The sequence below is a fragment of the Panulirus ornatus genome, chromosome 44 (assembly GCF_036320965.1).
Source record: "Panulirus ornatus isolate Po-2019 chromosome 44, ASM3632096v1, whole genome shotgun sequence".
Lineage (NCBI taxonomy): Eukaryota > Metazoa > Arthropoda > Malacostraca > Decapoda > Palinuridae > Panulirus > Panulirus ornatus.
This window is the reverse complement of record NC_092267.1, coordinates 13,256,144-13,276,201: the sequence shown is the minus strand read 5'-3', so window position 1 is coordinate 13,276,201 and position 20,058 is coordinate 13,256,144. Positions and strand designations below refer to the sequence as shown.

Sequence of the window (20,058 nt, the reverse complement as noted above, 5' to 3'; positions counted from 1 at the left end):
GCTGCTTACTCTATCATCATAAGCAAAGCACCTGACTATACTTTGTTTTATTTCTCTGTCAATGTCTGCTATTATTACAAAGAGAATTGTGACTAACACCATTCCCTAATAGAACATTTCTATCACATATGGTTCCTTTTCCTACTACTTTGATTGTCTTGTTAGCTATCCATTTTGCTGCAGGTCCTGATATCAAAGGTACTCTTTGTGCAAGGTATTCTCAAATATTTTGAAAAAAGTTCTTTAAATTTTTTATGATTAGATAAAACATGTTCCACACACTGTAAAATTGTATATAACAACTGGTTGACACATTATTTGCATCTGCTATGTGCTCTTTAACTACTGCTTCTTTGCTGCCAGTGTATGAAGTATTCAGGAACACTCGAACATGTATAGTGAGATGTGGTATGTTTGGAGGTGTTTTTCTTACAAACAAAAAACTGTAAGTTTTCACACTGATATCGGTTATCTTGTAGGAGTGACATGGCTTCAGAAATTATTACGTAATGTGAACTTGCAGATGTCACCAAGACCTCTTTGCATTATATATGATAGCTAGATATATATGTTATCCCTGGGGATAGGGGAGAAAGAATACATCCCATGTATTCCCTGCGTGTTGTAGAAGGCGACTAAAAGGGAAGGGAGTGGGGGCTGGAAATCCTTCCCTCTCTTCTTCTTTTTTTTTTTTTTTTTGTTTTAAATTTCCAAAAGAAGGAACAGAGAAGGGGGCCAGGTGAGGATATTCCCTCAAAGGTCCAGCCCTCTGTTCTTAATGCTACCTCGCTAACGTGGGAAATGGCTAATAGTATGAAAGAAAAAAGATATATAAGTGCAAATGATGCTCCTGGAAACTGCTAGAGTTGCCCTCTACCAGTGGCCTGTTAAGAGCGAGGTACCAAAGGCAAGAAAGCGGTACTGGAGTTCACCAGTTGTGGAGACTCTATTGCTGTGGCCATCCCTTTCTGGGAGTTTCCAGAGGAAACAGTCACCACAGATATAAATGACTAAAGTATAACAAAAGTTTCTTCTTTAAGACTGATGATTTTTTTGTCTTATTTGCCATTACCTGCTTCAGTGAGGTAGCATTGGGAACAGACATCTAATTCTTACAGGAAAAATTCTCTTTTGGTTCATTCCTGTGCTCCTTTCAGAAAGTAATGGTATGGGGGGGGGGGGAGATATACAGCTCCTACTTGTTCCCCTTAGTTGGCTTCTGTGCTATGCAGGAAATATATGGGTAATAGTCTTTTTCCCACTTATTCTTATGGAAGAATAGTTTAATGTGTAAGTTGGTATGGTAAATAGATTTTAGATTAAGATATTCATTCATTGACTCTTTTTGTTTTGTTTTACTTGATCACTGTTTCCTGCATTAGCTAGGTAGTGCCAGGAAACTGATGAAGAAAGATTCATTGATGTATGTTTGTATTTATAGTTATCATGTTGTATTTACCTCACAGCTATGTGAGATTATAAGTTATTTTGCTTATATTGTATTTTTCTCTTGCAGGTATTTTGTGACAGGTTTCCAAGTCCAGACACTGGGTTTGCATGTTCAGATGTAAACCTGGTTTTACAACCAGCTGAAAGTGTGGAACTTGTACTATCATGGAGTCCAGTCAAGGAGGGGAACATTAGGGAGCTGATCCATTGGAAAACTAACCTTGGTGTACGATCTCAGATTGTTCTTCTTGGGACTTGTGTGGATCCCAATAATAAAAAGGTATTTTATATTTATTGCCACATTTTGTCTTGTTCATATTTGAAAGTGTTTTTTAGTTTTCTTCTGTCAAGTAGAGAAGAAACATTGGAATATGATTAGGGTATGCTTTCATGTACATGTGCTCTTTCACACCTGTTTTAAGCTTTAGGCATGTCTTAAGCACTATTTGATATACGGTCATGAAACTTCACATGCTGTTGCACATATGTGAGTGCTTCAGCATCTTATGTTGCCACGATACCTTGCTGACTGATTTTAGGATCAAAAGATGTGCATGGTCTTGGCAAGTTTTAGGTGTACGTCTATCGAGCCACAATTTTTTCATATAATGACTCACATGGCATAGGCAATAACATTTCCTAGTTATGACTGTCTCAGGCAAAAATAAAGTAGTGTACAGTATGCATAAAAGAATGAAGAAATGAATCAAAGCTCCTCTGGTTCCTGTAGGGTGTTAAAGGGGAAAAGGGTATTGGAAGAGGGTTACTGTTGTACCAGGAATATATGCATGTTTTTGCCAAAAAAAATCAAAATTTTCCCCTAGAATAACATTTTTGTTGTTTTTATTACATTTGTGATATAATTTTGTAGTAAATATGTAGTTGTAATTCAATATTTCTTTGAAAATATAAACCATGAAAAATTTCTTAGCATCCTATCCCCAGGGATAGGGGAGAAAGAATACTTCCCAAGTATTCCCCGCATGTCATAGAAGGCAACTAAAGGGGCGGGAGCCAGGGTGCTAGAAACCCTCCCCTCCTTGTATTCAACTTTCTAAAAGGGAAAACAGAAGGAGTCATGCGGGGAGTGCTCATCCTCCTCGAAGGCTCAGATTGGGGTGTTTAAATGTGTGTGGATGTAGCCAAGATGAGAAAAAAGGAGAGATAGGTAGTATGTTTGAGGAAAGGAACCTGGAAGTTTTGGCTCTGAGTGAAACAAAGCTCAAGGGTAACAGGAAAGAGTGATTTGAGAATGTCTTAGGAGTAAAGTTAGAGGTTGGTGAGAGGTCAAGAGCAAGGGAAGCAGTATCACTACTCCTGAAGCAGTTGTGGGAGTATGTGATAGAGTGTAAGAAAGTAAACTAGATTGATATGGGTAAAATTGAAAGTGGTTGGAGAGAGATGCTTGATTATTGGTGCCTATGCACCTGGTCATGAGGAGAAAGATCATGAGAGGCAAGTGTTTTGGGAGCAGCTGAGTGAGTGTGTTAGCAGCTTTGATGCATGAGACCAGGTTATAGTGATGGGTGATTTGAATGCAAAGGTGAGTTATGTGACAGTTGAGGGTATAACTGGTGTACATGGGGTGTTCAGTGTTGTAAATGGAAATGGTGAAGAGCTTGTAGATTTATGTGCTGAAAAAGGACTGGTGATTAGGAATTCTTGTTTTAAAATGAGAAATATACATAAGAATACGTAAGTAAGTAGGAGAGATGGCCAGAGAGTATTATTGGATTACGTGTAATTGATAGGTGTGTGAAAGAGAGACTTTTGGATGTTAATGTGCTGAGAAGGGAAGCTGGAAGGATGTCTGATCATTATCTTGTGGAGGCAAAGGTGAAGATTTGTAGAAGTTTTCAGAAAAGAAGAGAGAATGTTAGGGAGAAGAGAGTGGTGAGAGTAAGTGATCTTGGAAAGGAGACATGTGTGAGGAAGTACCAAGAGAGATTGATTGGAAAATGGCAAAAGGTGAGAGCAAAGGATGCAAGGGGAGTAGGGGAGGAATGGGATGTATTTAGGGAAGCAGTGTTGGCTTGTGCAAAAGATGCTTGTGGCATGAGAACGGTAGGAGGTGGGCAAATTAGAAAGGGTAGTGAGTGGTGGAATGAAGAAGTAAGATTGTTAGTGAAAGAGAAGAGAGTGGCGTTTGGATGATTTTTGCTGGGAAGTAGTGCAAATGACTGGGAGATGTATTAAAGAAAGAGGCAGGAGGTCAAGAGAAAGGTGCAAAAGGTGAAAAAGAGGGCAAATGAGAGCTGGGGTTAGAGAGTATCATTAAATTTTAGGCAGAATAAAAAGATGTTGTGGAAGGAGGTAAATAAAGTGTGTAAGACAAGAGAACAAGTGGGAACATTGGTGAAGGGGGCTAATGGGGAGGTAATAACAAGTAGTGGTCAAGTGAGAAGGAGATCGAGTATTTTGAAGGTTTGTAGAATGTGTTTATTGCTAAAGTGGCAGATATAGGGTGTTTTGGTCGAGGTGGTGTGTATAGTGAGAGAGTCAGGGAGAATGGTTTGGTAAACAGAGAAGAGGTAGTGAAAGCATTGCGGAAGATGAAAGCTGGCAAGGCGGCGAGTTTGGATGGTATTGCATTGGAATTTATTAAAAAAGGGGATGACTGTGTTGTTGATTGGTTAGTAAGGATATTCATTATATGTATGGTTCATGGTGAAGTACCTGAGGATTGGCAGAATGCATACATAGTGCCATTTTATAATGGCAAAGGGGATAAAGGTGAGTGTTCAAATTACAGAGATATAAGTTTGTTGAGTATTCCTGGGAAATTATATGGGAGAGTATTGATTGAGAGGGTAAAGGCATGTACAGAGCATTAGATTGGGGAAGAGCACTTTGGTTTCAGAAGTGGTAGAGGATGTGTGGATCAGGTGTATGCTTTGAAGAATGTATGTGAAAAATACTTAGAAAAGCAAATGGATTTGTATGTTGCACTTATGGATCTGGAGAAGGCATATGATAGAGTTGATAGAGATGCTCTGTGGAAGGTATTAAGAATATATTGTGTGGGAGGCAAGTTGATAGAAGCAGTGAAAAGATTTTATCGAGGATGTAAGGCATGTGTGCAAGTGGGAAGAGAGGAAAGTGATTGGTTCTCAGTGAATGTCGGTTTGTGGCAGGGGTGCGTCTATGTCTCCATGGTTGTTTAACTTGTTTATGGATAGGGTTGTTAGGGAGGTGAATGCAAGAATTTTGGAGCAAGGATCAAGTATGCAGTCTGTTGTGGATGAGGCAGCTTGGGAAGTGAGTCAGTTGTTGTTTGCTGATGATACAGCGCTGGTGGCTGATTCGTGTGAGAAACTGCAGAAGCTGGTGACTGAGTTTGGTAAAGTGTGTGAAAGAAGAAAGCTGAGAGTAAATGTGAATAAGAGCAGGGTTATTAGGTATAGTAGGGTTGAGGGACAAGTCAATTGGGAGGTAAGTGTGATTGGAGAAAAACTGGAGGAAGTGAAGTGTTTTAGATATCTGGGAGTGGATTTGGCAGTGGATGGAACCATGGAAGCAGAGGTGAGTTACAGGGTGGGGGAGGGGGCGAAAGTTCTGGGAGCGTTGAAAAATGTTTGGAAGGCGAGAACATTATCTTGGAAAGCAAAAATGGGTATGTTTGAAGGAGTAGTAGTTCCACCAATGTTATATGGTTGTGAGGCGTGGGCTATAGATAGAGTTGTGCAGAGGAGGGTGGATGTGCTGGAAATGAGATGTTTGAGGACAACATGTGGTGTGAGGTGGTTTGATCAAGTAAGTAGTGAAAGGGTAAGAGAGATGTGTGGTAATAAAAAGAGCGTGGTTTAGATAGCAGAAGAGGGTGTTTTCAAATGGTTTGGTCACATGGAGAGAGTGAGTGAGGAAAGATTGACAAAGAGGATATATGTGTCAGAGGTGGAGGGAATGAGGAGAAGTGGGAGACCAAATTGGAGTTGGAAAGATGGAGTGAAAAAGATTTTGAGCGATCAGGGCCTGAACATGCAGGAGGGTGAAAGGCGTGCAAGGAATAGAGTGAATTGGAAAGACGTGGTATACAGGGGTCGACATGCTGTCATTAGATTGAACCAGGGCATGTGAAGCGTCTGAGGTAATCCATGGAAAGTTCTGTGGGGCCTGGATGTGGAAAGGGAGCTGTGGTTTTGGTGCATTATACATGACAGCTAGAGACTGAGTGTCAACGAATGTGGCCTTTGTTGTCTTTTCCTAGTGCTACATTGCGCACATGTGGGGGAGGGGGTTGTCATTTCATGTGTGGCGGGTTGGTGACGGGAATGAATAAGGGCAGCAAGTATGAATTATGTACACGTGTATATACGTATATGTCTCTGTGTGTATATATATGTATATGTTGAAATGTATAGGTATGTATATTTGCGTGTGTGGATGTGTATGTATATACATATGTATGTGGGTGGGTTGGGCCATTCTTTCGTCTGTTTCCTTGCGCTACCTCGTAATGTGGGAGGCAGCAACAAAGTATAATAAATAAGAATGAAATGTATATGTTGAAATGTATAGGTTTATATGTACGTGTGTGGGTGTTTATGTATATAAATATGTATGTGGGTGGGTTGGGCCATTCTTTCGTATGTTTCATTGTGGTACGTCGCTGATGCGGGAGATGGCGATTAAGTATGATAAATATCCTTTTGAAATTGATGTTGGTAAATACTAAAAAATATGATGTAATTAAGATAAAGATTGTATATTTGAATGACAGCATAGGTAGGAATTATGCATAATAGAAATTATGCTGTATTTTTTAATATTAGCTAAATTTGCATATTAAGTCATTGACATAATTTTTTCTTCACGTGTTATTTTATAGTTCATAATTTTACTACTGATAACTTTTCACAATCAGAAGAAAAAGGGCAGAGTTAGAGCACCTCTCAAGCCACATAATGCTGCTCCAGCTCGCCCAGCACTCAAGAGATCTGTTGCCATACCAAAAACAGCTTCTAGAGCTAATCAAGGCTTGCAGAAACGTTCTTCGCGTAAGAATGATAATGAAAATAGACCTCCTACACAGGCTAAATCTAAAGCAGCTGGATGTCCAGAACCAGAACTGAAACCAGATTCTTTTGATTTTGCTAAACTGGTTCATCCTTCAAAAGAGGTAAGTTGTTAAACTCATTCCCCATTGGGAAGATTATTGTAACTGGTCTCTCGGCTTGGGTGTAAGTCTAACAGTATTACTTTAGAGGCATTGCATATAATTATTAACCATACCCATGTACACTTTAAAGACTTAAAAATTCAGATTCACACATTAACCAATTCTATGCAGCCACTCTGTACCCCAGTTTGGCAGGTGAACAAGAAAAATTGAATGTTAGAATTTTTATAAGGTAATATTTAAAAAATTTGAAATGCTCCTTAACAGTGAAATGCTCTAGAAACAGGGAAAGACTCACCCATGGGTGATGATATTGCCCAGTTGTTTACATTCTTCCACTAATACGCAAACCAGCGAGTCTATGTGCTCATGGTGGGTCTAATTTTATGTTTACATTACCAGGGTTATAAAACACCTGAGCAGCTATATATCAATGCTAAAACAAACAAAAAAGGCAATTTACTGCCTGGTTGATCCCACGTGGTGGAGATTAGTGGAGACATTTGCACCCTAGAAATTTGGACACTGTTTCAAGGCTACTGTTACTGTTTTACATCAAATCGTGTTATGTTAATAACTACATGTTCAATTTGTTTTTTATAGTATGAGCTGCAAACAGATGTTGAATTTGAGTGAGAGAACATGGTATGTGGTCACTAAGGCAAACAATTTATGATTAAGGTATTTTTTTTTATGTTGGTAAACGTACTACACCTTTTGGCAATTTATGGTTGCTGAGGAAACAGATTGGCATGCTTTTGAAAGCATCAGGTTTAAAACTAGAAAAGCTGGGTTTTGCATGTAATCTTCAAACCAATGAATGCTCTATCCTGGATAGAAAGGGTTAAATATGTAACACCTAAGCTTTATCTTTCTTGAACTTCATTCACATATCTAGCTGTACACTGAGTTATAGGAAATGCTAACTTACATATAATGAACTTTGATTGTATTCATCCTCATTTAAACCCTACATAGACTGTACATATTACATACTATCCAGCATTATATTTCTTATCCTTGATTAATATTAAAGAAAATTATTGGAATAAATGTAGATTGACAAATTTCATTTTTTCATGCTTGATCACTGTTTCGCATGTTTGCATGGTAGCACCTGGATCAGTTGAAGAAAGACCACATGTGCTCACATTCACTCTAGTTGTCATGTGTGATGCACCAAAACCACAGCCACTAATTCACCGGTATACCACATCGTTCCAATTCACTCTGTTCCTTGCACGCCTTTCACCCTCCTGCATGTTCAGGCCCCGATCACTCAAAATCTTTTTCACTCCATCTTTCCACCTCCAATTTGGTCTCCCACTTCTCCTCTTTCCCTCCACCTCTGACACATATATCCTCTTGGTCAATCTTTCCTCACTCATTCTCTCCATGTGACCAAACCATTTCAAAACACCCTCTTCTGCTCTCTCAACCACACTCGTTTTATTACCACACATCTCTCTTACCCTTACGTTACTTACTCGATCAAACCACCTCACACCACATATTGTCCTCAAACATCTCATTTCCAGCACATCCACCCTCCTGCGCACAACTCTATCCATAGCCCACGCCTTGCAACCATACAACATTGTTGGAACCACTATTCCTTCAAACATACCCATTTTTGCTTTCCGACATAATGTTCTCGACTTCCAAACATTCTTCAAGGCTCCCAGGATTTTCGCCCCCTCCCCCACCCTATGACTCACTTCTGCTTCCATGGTTCCATCCGCTGCCAGATCCACCCCCAGATATCTAAAACACTTTACTTCCTCCAGTTTTTCTCCATTCAAACTTACCTCCCAATTGACTTGACCCTCAACCCTACTGCACCTAATAACCTTGCTCCTATTCACATTTACTCTCAACTTTCTTCTTTCACACACTTTACCAAACTCAGTCACCAGCTTCTGCAGTTTCTCACATGAATCAGCCACCAGCGCTGTATCATCAGCGAACAACAACTGACTCACTTCCCAAGCTCTCTCATCCACAACAGACTGCATACTTGCCCCTCTTTCCAAAACTCTTGCATTCACCTCCCTAACAACCCCATCTATAAACAAATTAAACAACCATGGAGACATCACACACCCCTGCCGCAAACCTACATTCACTGAGAACCAATCACTTTCCTCTCTTCCTACACGTACACATGCCTTACATCCTTGATAAAAACTTTTCACTGCTTCTAACAACTTGCCTCCCACACAATATATTCTTAATACCTTCCACAGAGCATCTCTATCAACTCTATCATATGCCTTCTCCAGATCCATAAATGCTACATACAAATCCATTTGCTTTTCTAAGTATTTCTCACATACATTCTTCAAAGCAAACACCTGATCCACACATCCTCTACCACTTCTTAAACCACACTTCTCTTCCCCAATCTGATGCTCCATACGTGCCTTCACCCTCTCAATCAATACCCTACCATATAATTTCCCAATTTTCATGCATGGTGTTTTGACAAGAAAATAGTGAAGTTGGAGAAAAATGTAGCTTAGACATTGAAGCTTATTGATTCAGTGGTGAAATTGATGAGAACTGCTATTGACGTTGATGTGAATAAATTGTACATTTCCTTTACCATAGCCAGAGGTTGAACCATTATGTGACGTTCATTTTTTCATTCATTTCAAGCTAAAAGTTTGTTTCTAAATTGTTTCTTACATTTTTCATATGTATATATATGTATGTGTGTGTGTGTGTGCGTGTGTGTGTGTGTGTGTGTGTGTGTGTGTGTGTGTGTATATATATATGTATATTATCCCTGGGGATAGGGGTGAAAGAATACTTCCCACGTATTCCTCGCGTGTCGTAGAAAGCGACTAGAGGGGACGGGAGCGGGGGGCCGGAAATCCTCCCCTCCTTGTATTAATTTTCTAAAAATGGGAAACAGAAGAAGGAGTCACGCGGGGAGTGCTCATCCTCCTCGAAGGCTCAGAGTGGGGTGCCTAAATGTGTGTGGATGTAACCAAGATGTGAAAAAAGGAGAGATAGGTAGTATGTTTGAGGAAAGGAACCTGGATGTTTTGGCTCTCAGTGAAACGAAGCTCAAGGGTAAAGGGGAAGAGTGGTTTGGAAATGTCTGGGGAGTGAAGTCAGGGGTTAGTGAGAGGACAAGAGCAAGGGAAGGAGTAGCTGGTTTAAAAAGCGAGATATACATAAGTATACTTATGTAAGTAGGAGAGATGGCCAGAGAGCGTTATTGGATTACGTGTTAATTGACAGGCGTGCGAAAGAGAGACTTTTGGATGTCAATGTGCTGAGAGGTGCAACTGGAGGGATGTCTGATCATTATCTTGTGGAGGCTAGGGTGAAGATTAGTATGGGTTTTCAGAAAAGAAGAGTGAATGTTGGGGTGAAGAAGGTGGTGAGAGTAAGTGAGCTTGGGAAGGAGACCTGTGTGAAGAAGTATCAGGAGAGACTGTGTACAGAATGGAAAAAGGTGAGAACAATGGAAGTAAGGGGAGTGGGGGAGGAATGGGATGTATTTAGGGAATCAGTGATGGATTGCGCAAAAGATGCTTGTGGCATGAGAAGAGTGGGAGGTGGGCTGTTTAGAAAGGGTAGTGAGTGGTGGGATGAAGAAGTAAGAGTATTAGTGAAAGAGAAGAGAGAGGCATTTGGACGATTTTTGCAGGGAAAAAATGCAATTGAGTGGGAAAAGTATAAAAGAAAGAGACAGGAGGTCAAGAGAAAGGTGCAAGAGGTGAAAAAAAGGGCAAATGAGAGTTGGGGTGAGAGACTATCAGTAAATTTTAGGGAGAATAAAAAGATGTTCTGGAAGGAGGTAAATAGGGTGCGTAAGACAAGGGAGCAAATGGGAACTTCAGTGAAGGGCGTAAATGGGGAGGTGATAACAAGTAGTGGTGATGTGAGAAGGAGATGGAATGAGTATTTTGAAGGTTTGTTGAATGTGTCTGATGACAGAGTGGCAGATATAGGGTGTTTGGGTCGAGGTGGTGTGCAAAGTGAGAGGGTTAGGAAAAATGATTTGGTAAACAGAGAAGAGGTAGTAAAAGCTTTGCGGAAGATGAAAGCCGGCAAGGCAGCAGGTTTGGATGGTATTGCAGTGGAATTTATTAAAAAAGGGGGTGACTGTATTGTTGACTGGTTGGTAAGGTTATTTAATGTATGTATGACTCATGGTGAGGTGCCTGAGGATTGGCGGAATGCGTGCATAGTGCCATTGTACAAAGGCAAAGGGGATAAGAGTGAGTGCTCAAATTACAGAGGTATAAGTTTGTTGAGTATTCCTGGTAAATTATATGGGAGGGTATTGATTGAGAGGGTGAAGGCATGTACAGAGCATCAGATTGGGGAAGAGCAGTGTGGTTTCAGAAGTGGTAGAGGATGTGTGGATCAGGTGTTTGCTTTGAAGAATGTATGTGAGAAATACTTAGAAAAGCAAATGGATTTGTATGTAGCATTTATGGATCTGGAGAAGGCATATGATAGAGTTGATAGAGATGCTCTGTGGAAGGTATTAAGAATATATGGTGTGGGAGGCAAGTTGTTAGAAGCAGTGAAAAGTTTGTATCGAGGATGTAAGGCATGTGTACGTGTAGGAAGAGAGGAAAGTGATTGGTTCTCAGTGAATGTAGGTTTGCGGCAGGGGTGTGTGATGTCTCCATGGTTGTTTAATTTGTTTATGGATGGGGTTGTTAGGGAGGTAAATGCAAGAGTTTTGGAAAGAGGGGCAAGTATGAAGTCTGTTGGGGATGAGAGAGCTTGGGAAGTGAGTCAGTTGTTGTTCGCTGATGATACAGCGCTGGTGGCGGATTCATGTGAGAAACTGCAGAAGCTGGTGACGGAGTTTGGTAAAGTGTGTGGAAGAAGAAAGTTAAGAGTAAATGTGAATAAGAGCAAGGTTATTAGGTACAGTAGGGTTGAGGGTCAAGTCAATTGGGAGGTGAGTTTGAATGGAGAAAAACTGGAGGAAGTGAAGTGTTTTAGATATCTGGGAGTGGATCTGTCAGCGGATGGAACCATGGAAGCGGAAGTGGATCATAGGGTGGGGGAGGGGGCGAAAATTTTGGGAGCCTTGAAAAATGTGTGGAAGTCGAGAACATTATCTCGGAAAGCAAAAATGGGTATGTTTGAAGGAATGGTAGTTCCAACAATGTTGTATGGTTGCGAGGCGTGGGCTATGGATAGAGTTGTGCGCAGGAGGATGGATGTGCTGGAAATGAGATGTTTGAGGACAATGTGTGGTGTGAGGTGGTTTGATCGAGTAAGTAACGTAAGGGTAAGAGAGATGTGTGGAAATAAAAAGAGCGTGGTTGAGAGAGCAGAAGAGGGTGTTTTGAAATGGTTTGGTCACATGGAGAGAATGAGTGAGGAAAGATTGACCAAGAGGATATATGTGTCGGAGGTGGAGGGAACGAGGAGAAGAGGGAGACCAAATTGGAGGTGGAAAGATGGAGTGAAAAGGATTTTGTGTGATCGGGGCCTGAACATGCAGGAGGGTGAAAGGAGGGCAAGGAATAGAGTGAATTGGAGCGATGTGGTATACAGGGGTTGACGTGCTGTCAGTGGATTGAATCAAGGCATGTGAAGCGTCCGGGGTAAACCAAGGAAAGCTGTGTAGGTATGTATATTTGCGTGTGTGGACGTGTGTATGTACATGTGTATGGGGGGGTTGGGCCATTTCTTTCGTCTGTTTCCTTGCGCTACCTCGCAAACGCGGGAGACAGCGACAAAGTATTAAAAAAAAAAAAAAAAAAAAAAAAAAAAAAATAATTTCCCAGGAATACTCAACAAACTTATACCCCTGTAATTTAAGCACTCACTCTTATCCCCTTTGCCTTTGTTCAATGGCACTATGCAAGCATTCCGCCAATCCTCAGGCACCTCACCATGAATCATACATACATTAAATAACCTTAACAACCAGTCAACAATACAGTCACCCCCTTTTTTAATAAATTCCACTGCAACACCATCCAAACCTGCTGCCTTGCCGGCTTTCATCTTCCACAAAGCTTTTACTACCTCTTCTCTCTTTACCAAATCATTTTTCCTAACCCTCTCACTTTGCACACCACCTCGACCAAAACACCCTATATCTGCCTCTCTATCATCAAACACATTCAGCAAACCTTCAAAATACTCACTCCATCTCCTTCTCACATCACCACTACTTGTTATCACCTCCCCATTAGCCCCCTTCACTGAAGTTCCCATTTGCTCCCTTGTATTATGCACTTTATTTACCTCCTTCCAAAACATCTTTTTATTCTCCCTAAAATTTAATGATACTCTCTCACCCCAACTCTCATTTGCCCTCTTTTTCACCTCTTGCACCTTTCTCTTGACCTCCTGCCTCTTTCTTTTATACATCTCCCAGTCATTTGCATTACTTCCCTGCAAAAATCGTCTAAATGCCTCTCTCTTCTTTTTCTCTAATAATCTTACTTCTTCATCCCACCACTCACTACCCTTTCTAATCAACCCACCTCCCACACTTCTCATGCCACAAGCATCTTTTGCGCAAGCCATTACTGCTTCCCTGAATACACCCTATTCCTACCCCACTCCTCTTACCTCCTTTGTTGTCACCTTTTTCCATTCTGTACTCAGTCTCTCCTGGTACTTCTTAACACAAGTCTCCTTCCCAAGCTCACTTTCTCTCACCACTCTCTTCACCCCAACATTCTCTCTTCTTTTCTGAAAACCCCTACAATTTTTCACCTTCGCCTCCACAAGATAATGATCAGACATCCCTCCAGATGCACCTCTGAGCACATTAACATCCAAAAGTCTCTCTTTCGTGCGCCTATCAATTAACACGTAATCCAATAACGCTCTCTGGCCATCTCTCCTACTTACATACGGGAGCGGGGGGCTAGAAACCTTCCCCTCCTTATATTTTAACTTTCTAAAAGGGGAAACAGAAGAAGGAGTCACGCGGGGAGTGCTCATCCTCCTTGAAGGCTTAGATTGGGTTGTCTAAATGTGTGTGGATGTAACCAAGATGAGAAAAAAGGAGAGAGAGGTAGTATGTTTGAGGAAAGGAACCTGGATGTTTTGGCTCTGAGTGAAACGAAGCTCAAGGGTAAAGGGGAAGAGTGGTTTGGAAATGTCTTGAGTAAAGACAGGGGTTAGTGAGAGGGCAAGAGCAAGGGAAGGAGTAGCACTACTCCTGAAACAGGAGTTGTGGGAGTATGTGATAGAGTGTAAGAAAGTAAATTCTAGATTGATATGGGTAAAACTGAAAGTTGATGGAGAGAGATGGGTGATTATTGGTGTATATGCACCTGGGCATGAGAAGAAAGATCATGAGAGGCAAGTGTTTTGGGAGCAGCTGAATGAGTGTGTTAGTGTGTGTGTATATGAGTGGTTGGGCCATTCTTCATCTGTTTCCTTGCACTACCTTGCTGATGTGGGAAACAGCAATTAAGTATAATAAGAAAACGAATAGAAATGAATTGGTTAATGTATTGGCAGATTATTATTTGAAATATTGTCATTAATTTTCTATATTAGTAATTGCTCTGTTACCCAACAGGTCCGTCCAAAGGCCAAAACTTCTAGGAGAGTTGTGATATCTACTTCAAGTCAAGAAAGCATTTCTGCATCAACAGTATTAAACTCCACAGAGTGTTCCGATGTTCCCAGTGGATATATAGGAGCTGAACCTCTTCCTAATCTCTCTGTCTCTACAGTCAAGTCAGACTGCCCATCAAGCCCAACCAAAACAGATGTGAATAATATTCTTTACTCCCAGAAAGGATCTAAACCCCACGTTGTGTGGAAGGATGTTGTGTCAGATGATGTGGAGAATGTAGATGCAAGAAGGATGACTTATTGCTTACCCGACCAGGATGAATTTACTGAAGTGAGAGAGGTGATTGATGAGGAAGTAAGAGAAATTAACATCAAAGAGGAAGTATTTCAGCCAGTTTATGAAGTGACTGAAGAAGTAAAGTTGAGGCAGGAGGCTTTGGTTAAATTTGGCCATCCCCACAGTAAAACTCATGCATTAATCACAGAATCATCACAGAAGGAAGTTTCAGTGGACAAAATTAACTTACCTGACTGTTCAGTACAGCTTAATCCCATATGGTCACAAACACTTGCTCATAAGGATATGTTTAAACACCATGACAGCTTGAATAGAGATGCCATGTCTGTTAGCTCTAAAGATGTTTCATTAACTGCTGGGGAAACCTTCAAGAATGTTGTTGGAGGCTATTTACCACAGTGTGAATTGGCAGGCTCTCCAATGAGACGCCAGACATTTATTGCTTCAAGAAAAGAAAATTTCAATACAATCAAAGGTGACAATTTTCCTAACTGTGATGAAGTAAGGACACCACTCAGGCGCCAGACTTATGTAGCTTCAGTTCCAGAAACATTTACTTCTGTACATAATGGTCAGCTTCCTGCATGTACTGTCCTGGAATCTCCTATGAGAAGGCAGACTTTTGTCAAGGATCAGAAAGACAATATACGACGCCTCAGTATGTTTCCAAAATTCAGTAATCATGCTCGTGAACTTCGAGTTGACTCCTCCTCTAGTCTTAATAGTAAGTGGTTGGAAAATTCAGACTCATCTAATACCTCCACACCAACTCTTGGACCAACACCACCACTGAGATCAGCTTCATTAGACATGCTTCCAGTGACACCTATTGCACCTGCTTCACAAATACGTAAGAATAATTTTGCATCCATGAAAGCCTCTTGTCTTAATCTTTTAGACAAACTAAAAGCTGAAAATTATCCAGATACCCCTCAGCTGGATCATAGCTTACACAAGAAGGTGTCTGCTGATAAGGAAGAGGATTCATATGATTCTCCAATATTAGAAATGTGCACAGCACCAGGGTCTCCTTCCTCAGAATATGAAACAGCTCCTAATACACCACCAGAACCTGCATTAGTATTGGAAGACTTTAATGTCACTGTGGAATTTCCAACACCAAATATGGATGAACTCACATCAAAAATAAAGAAAATCAACTTGGTTGATGTATCTCAAATCCTAGAGCAGGAACTTGCTAATCAAAGGAAGAATTTGGGGGATAGCATGAGTACAGATAGTCTTGAGAAAACATTAAGTCCAAAGGAAATAAGCAGCGATCATAAGGGTGATGGTGTAGACCCAGAAATCTGGATGGGGTCAAGGTCAGAAGCTGACATGAAGGACTGTCCCATTAATTATCCAGACAGCATTTTGGTAATTGGTAAAGATCATCATCCTGATGACCTTGTCATAATAGATGATCAGCACAACAGTTGTGAAACTATTGTCAAGGATCTGCCAACATTATCTCCTTCATCCTTGCCTGTAATAACAGACACACATCACCCTAGAAGGACGAGCACCATTGGAATAATTGGTTCGGCCACCCCAAGAAAACAACAGGAGAACCGTCGTAGAAGTGAACCATTTGGCCTCCCTCACTCTTATCAAAGTGAGGCTTTAGATGAAATTCTTATGTTCAAAGGATGCATACAAGATGAGGGATTTTTACAAGAGAACATTCAGGTGGAGGGTCATGTCTCAAATGAAGATGAATTTGTAATGGCATCTATTGCAGACTTTAGTTTTTCTCCAAGTAATGATCCACGCAGGTGCTCTACAGGTATCAAATCTCTCCCACCTGAGGAAATTACAGATCAGCGCAGGCTTTCAGACAAAGCTCGGCAGCTGTTTGTAGAACCACAGTGTGAAGTACAAGATGCCCATACTCTAGCTTATCACAACTCCAATGCATCTGATGTCTGCCTAGCTCAGTGTCTCAGTACAATTATTGAAGTTGAGGAAGGTACTTTTCTCCTCAACAAAACACATGACTTACCCTTGAGCAAAACACATCATGGTCCTCTGAATAAAGTGCAGGATTTACCAATGAACAAGTCAGGTGATTTACAAGAGAAGACAAATTTTGATCAATATTCCAACAAGAATGAAGGATTGCTGTTGAACAAGACTGATAATTTCCTTGCAAAAGAAAATGAAGACTTAATCTTGAACAAGACTCATGACATAATCAGGAACAGTTCTCAAGATTTACCAGTGCTCAGTACTGAAGATGCTCTGTTACATAATGTTAGAGACCTGCCCTTAAACAAAACTGAAGACTTACAGTTGGACAAGACTCAAGATATACCATTGAGTAAGACTCATGATACACACTTGAACAAGACTCATGATATTCCCTTGAATAAGACTCAAGATTTATACCTAAACAAGACACAAGATATACCATTGAACAGGACTCAAGATGTGCCTTTGAATAAGACACAAGATGCACCCTTGAGCAAGACTCTGGATGTATACTTAAACAAGTCTCATGATGTACCCAAGAATAACAAGACTCAAGATTTACCACTGAACAAGACACAAGATGTCCCATTGAGCAGTACTCAAGATTTATCCTTGAACAAAACTCAAGATGTACTCATGAATAAGACTAAAGATGGAACCTTAAATGGAACTAGAGATGTTCTCTTGAACAAGACCCAAGATGTACCCTTGAACATGACTCAAGATATACCTCTAAACAAGACTCAGGATGTACCCTTGGACAGGACTCAAGATGTTCCACAGAACAAGACTCAAGATGTCCTATTGAACAAGACTCAAGCTGTTCCGTTGAACAAAACTCAGGATGTTCCCCTAAACAAGACTCAAGCTGTCCCCTTGAACAAAACTCAAGAAGTTCCCTTAAACAAGACTCAAGATGTACCTTTAAACAAGACTCAAGATGTACCCTTAGACAAGACTCAAGATGTCCCATTGAACAAGACTCAAGATGTTGCCTCGAACAAGACTCTCAATGCCTTCAAGAACGAGACTCAAAATGTCCACTTGACCAAGTCTCAAGATGTCCCTTTGAATAAGACTCAAGATATTCCCGTAAGTGAGACTCAAGATATCCCCTTGAACAAGACTCAAGCTGTCTCCTTGAACAAAACTCAAGATGTCTCCTTAAACAAGACTCAAGATCTCTCCATGAACAAGACTAAAGATGTACCCTTGGACAAAACTCAAGATGTCCCACTAAACAAGACTGAAGATGTCACCTTAAACAAAACTCAAGATGTTCCCTTAATCAAGACTCAAGACGTCTGCTTGAACAAGACTCAAGGGGTCCCCATAAACAGGACTCAAGATATACCCTTTTACAAGACTCAAGATGTCCCCTTGAACAAGGCTCAAAATGTCTCCTTGAACAAGAATCAACACTTTTATTTAAAGAATCAAAACTTGTCTGAAGTTAAGACACATGCATGTGCTCAAGGAGGACACACCTTTGGCTCTGATAAAAATGTTTGTAATTCTACCCTTGTTAAGGTGTCTGAAGAGCAAAGATTGTCCATCACTGATGAAAGACTTCTGGGTAATTCTCAAGTTGTTACAGATGTTGGTACACATCTTAAATGTGTCAAAACTGATTACAGTAAGAACATATTTGGGAGTTCTTCAAAACCAGCTGATGGTGAGACAGACTTCCAGGTATCCCCAGCATCCAGATATCAGAGCACTTCAGAAAAAAATGAGCTTCAAAGTGATGGAGGACTCTTGTTTATCAAAATCTCTCCCTCAGGCACTAAGCGACTTCCTGAAGAACAACCTAAGGGAACATGGTCCAAGCGTAGCAGAGTAAATCCAGTTCCTGCTGTATCAGTGAGTGTAACCTCTCTGAGATCTTCCAAAGAAAAAAAAATAAGCCCTGGAAAGCAATCTGTTGTGTCTAGTAAGTGCAAAAATCCTCAGAAAGCATTTACTTCCAGATGTGGTGTAGGAGTGAAACCACCATTAAAACATTCCAAAGGTGCTAAGAAAGACAGACAGTTGAACTCTGATGCTCAGTCATCTGCTTCAAGACCATTAGGTAAGATATCTTTTGTTAGAAGCTGAATGCACAAGATGGCTGATTGTAAACTTCAAAGGTCTCATTTAGATACAAAAGTGATATAATGAAGAGTAATGTGAGAAGGATATATGAAGTTTTTCAAAAGGCACATGAATAAAAGTATTTTCATGATTGTATGGTTATGTAAAACATAGGTCAAATGATAGGTTGGTTAAGATTTTCTGTGTAACAGAACAGGAAAAGGTACTAAGAATGGGAGGTAGACAGCAAAAAAGATGGACACATTTAGTGAGAAATGATAAAGGCTAGGTATACATCAGATGAGAATAGTGGAGAGATCATATGCTCTGGAGAGAGGTTTGGTGAAAAGAGAAGAGGTGGTGAAAGCTATGTAAAATGACATGTAGCAAGGCAGCTGGAGTGGATGATATTGCTGTTGAATATATCAAGAAAGGGGATGATTGTATTGTTGATTGGTTGGTTAGGATTTTCAGTGTAGGTACACATCCTGGTGACATGCCTGAGGATTAGCAAAGTAGATGAGTGCCATTGTATAAAGGTGAGTGTTCAGACTTCAGAGGTATAAGTTGTCAAGTGTACCTGATAAGTTGTGTGGGAGAGTAGTGATTGAGAGGGTGAAGGCATATAAAGAATATCAGTCAGGGGAGTAGCAGTGTGGTTTCAGAAGTGGTAAAGGATGTGTGGATCAGTTGTTTGCTTTAAATAATTTGAGAAATACTTAGAAAAACAGATGGATTTATATGTGGCATTTATGGATCTGGAGAAGGCATATGATAGGGTTGATAGAGGTGCATTGTGAATGGTCATAAGAATATATTGGTGTGGGAGGGAAAGCTGTTAGAAACATTTCTATCATGGGTGTATGGTCTTTCTTTCTTCTTTTCTTTCAAACTATTCGCCATTTCCCGCATTAGCGAGGTAGCGTTAAGAACAGAGGACTGGGCCTTTGAGGGAATACCCTCACCTGGCCTAATTCTCTGTTCCTTCTTTTGGAAAATTAAAAAAAAAACCGAGAGGGGAGGATTTCCAGCCCCCCGCTCCCTCCCCTTTTAGTCGCCTTCTACGACACGCAGGGAATACGTGGGAAGTATATATATATATATATATATATATATATATATATATATATATATTTATTTATTTATTTTGCTTTGTCGCTGTCTCCCGCGTTTGCGAGGTAGCGCAAGGAAACAGACGAAAGAAATGGCCCAACCCATCCCCATACACAAATGTATACACCCACACGTCCACACGTCAACCCCGGTATACCACATCGATCCAATTCATTCTATTCCTTGCCCTCCTTTCACCCTCCTGCATGTTCAGGCCCCAATCACACAAAATCTTTTTCACTCCATCTTTCCACCTCCAATTTGGTCTCCCACTTCTCCTCGTTCCCTCCACCTCCGACACATATATCCTCTTGGTCAATCTCTCCTCACTCATTCTCTCCATGTGCCCAATCCATTTCAAAACACCCTCTTCTGCTCTCTCAAACACGCTCTTTTTATTTCCACACATCTCTCTTATCCTTACATTACTTACTCGATCAAACCACCTCACACCACACATTGTCCTCAAACATCTCATTTCCAGCACATCCACCCTCCTGCGCAC

At 40.7% G+C, this 20,058-nt stretch overlaps 1 protein-coding gene across 1 annotated transcript in view; it reads left to right on the top strand.

Annotated features, from left to right (window-relative positions):
* LOC139762751 (uncharacterized) overlaps nt 1-20,058 on the top strand; it is a 173,211-nt gene that overhangs the window by 18,806 nt on the left and 134,347 nt on the right. The window contains 3 exon segments of the mRNA XM_071687858.1: nt 1,517-1,729; nt 6,314-6,568; nt 14,100-18,438. Of these exon segments, the coding sequence (XP_071543959.1) occupies nt 1,517-1,729; nt 6,314-6,568; nt 14,100-18,438 (4,807 nt within the window).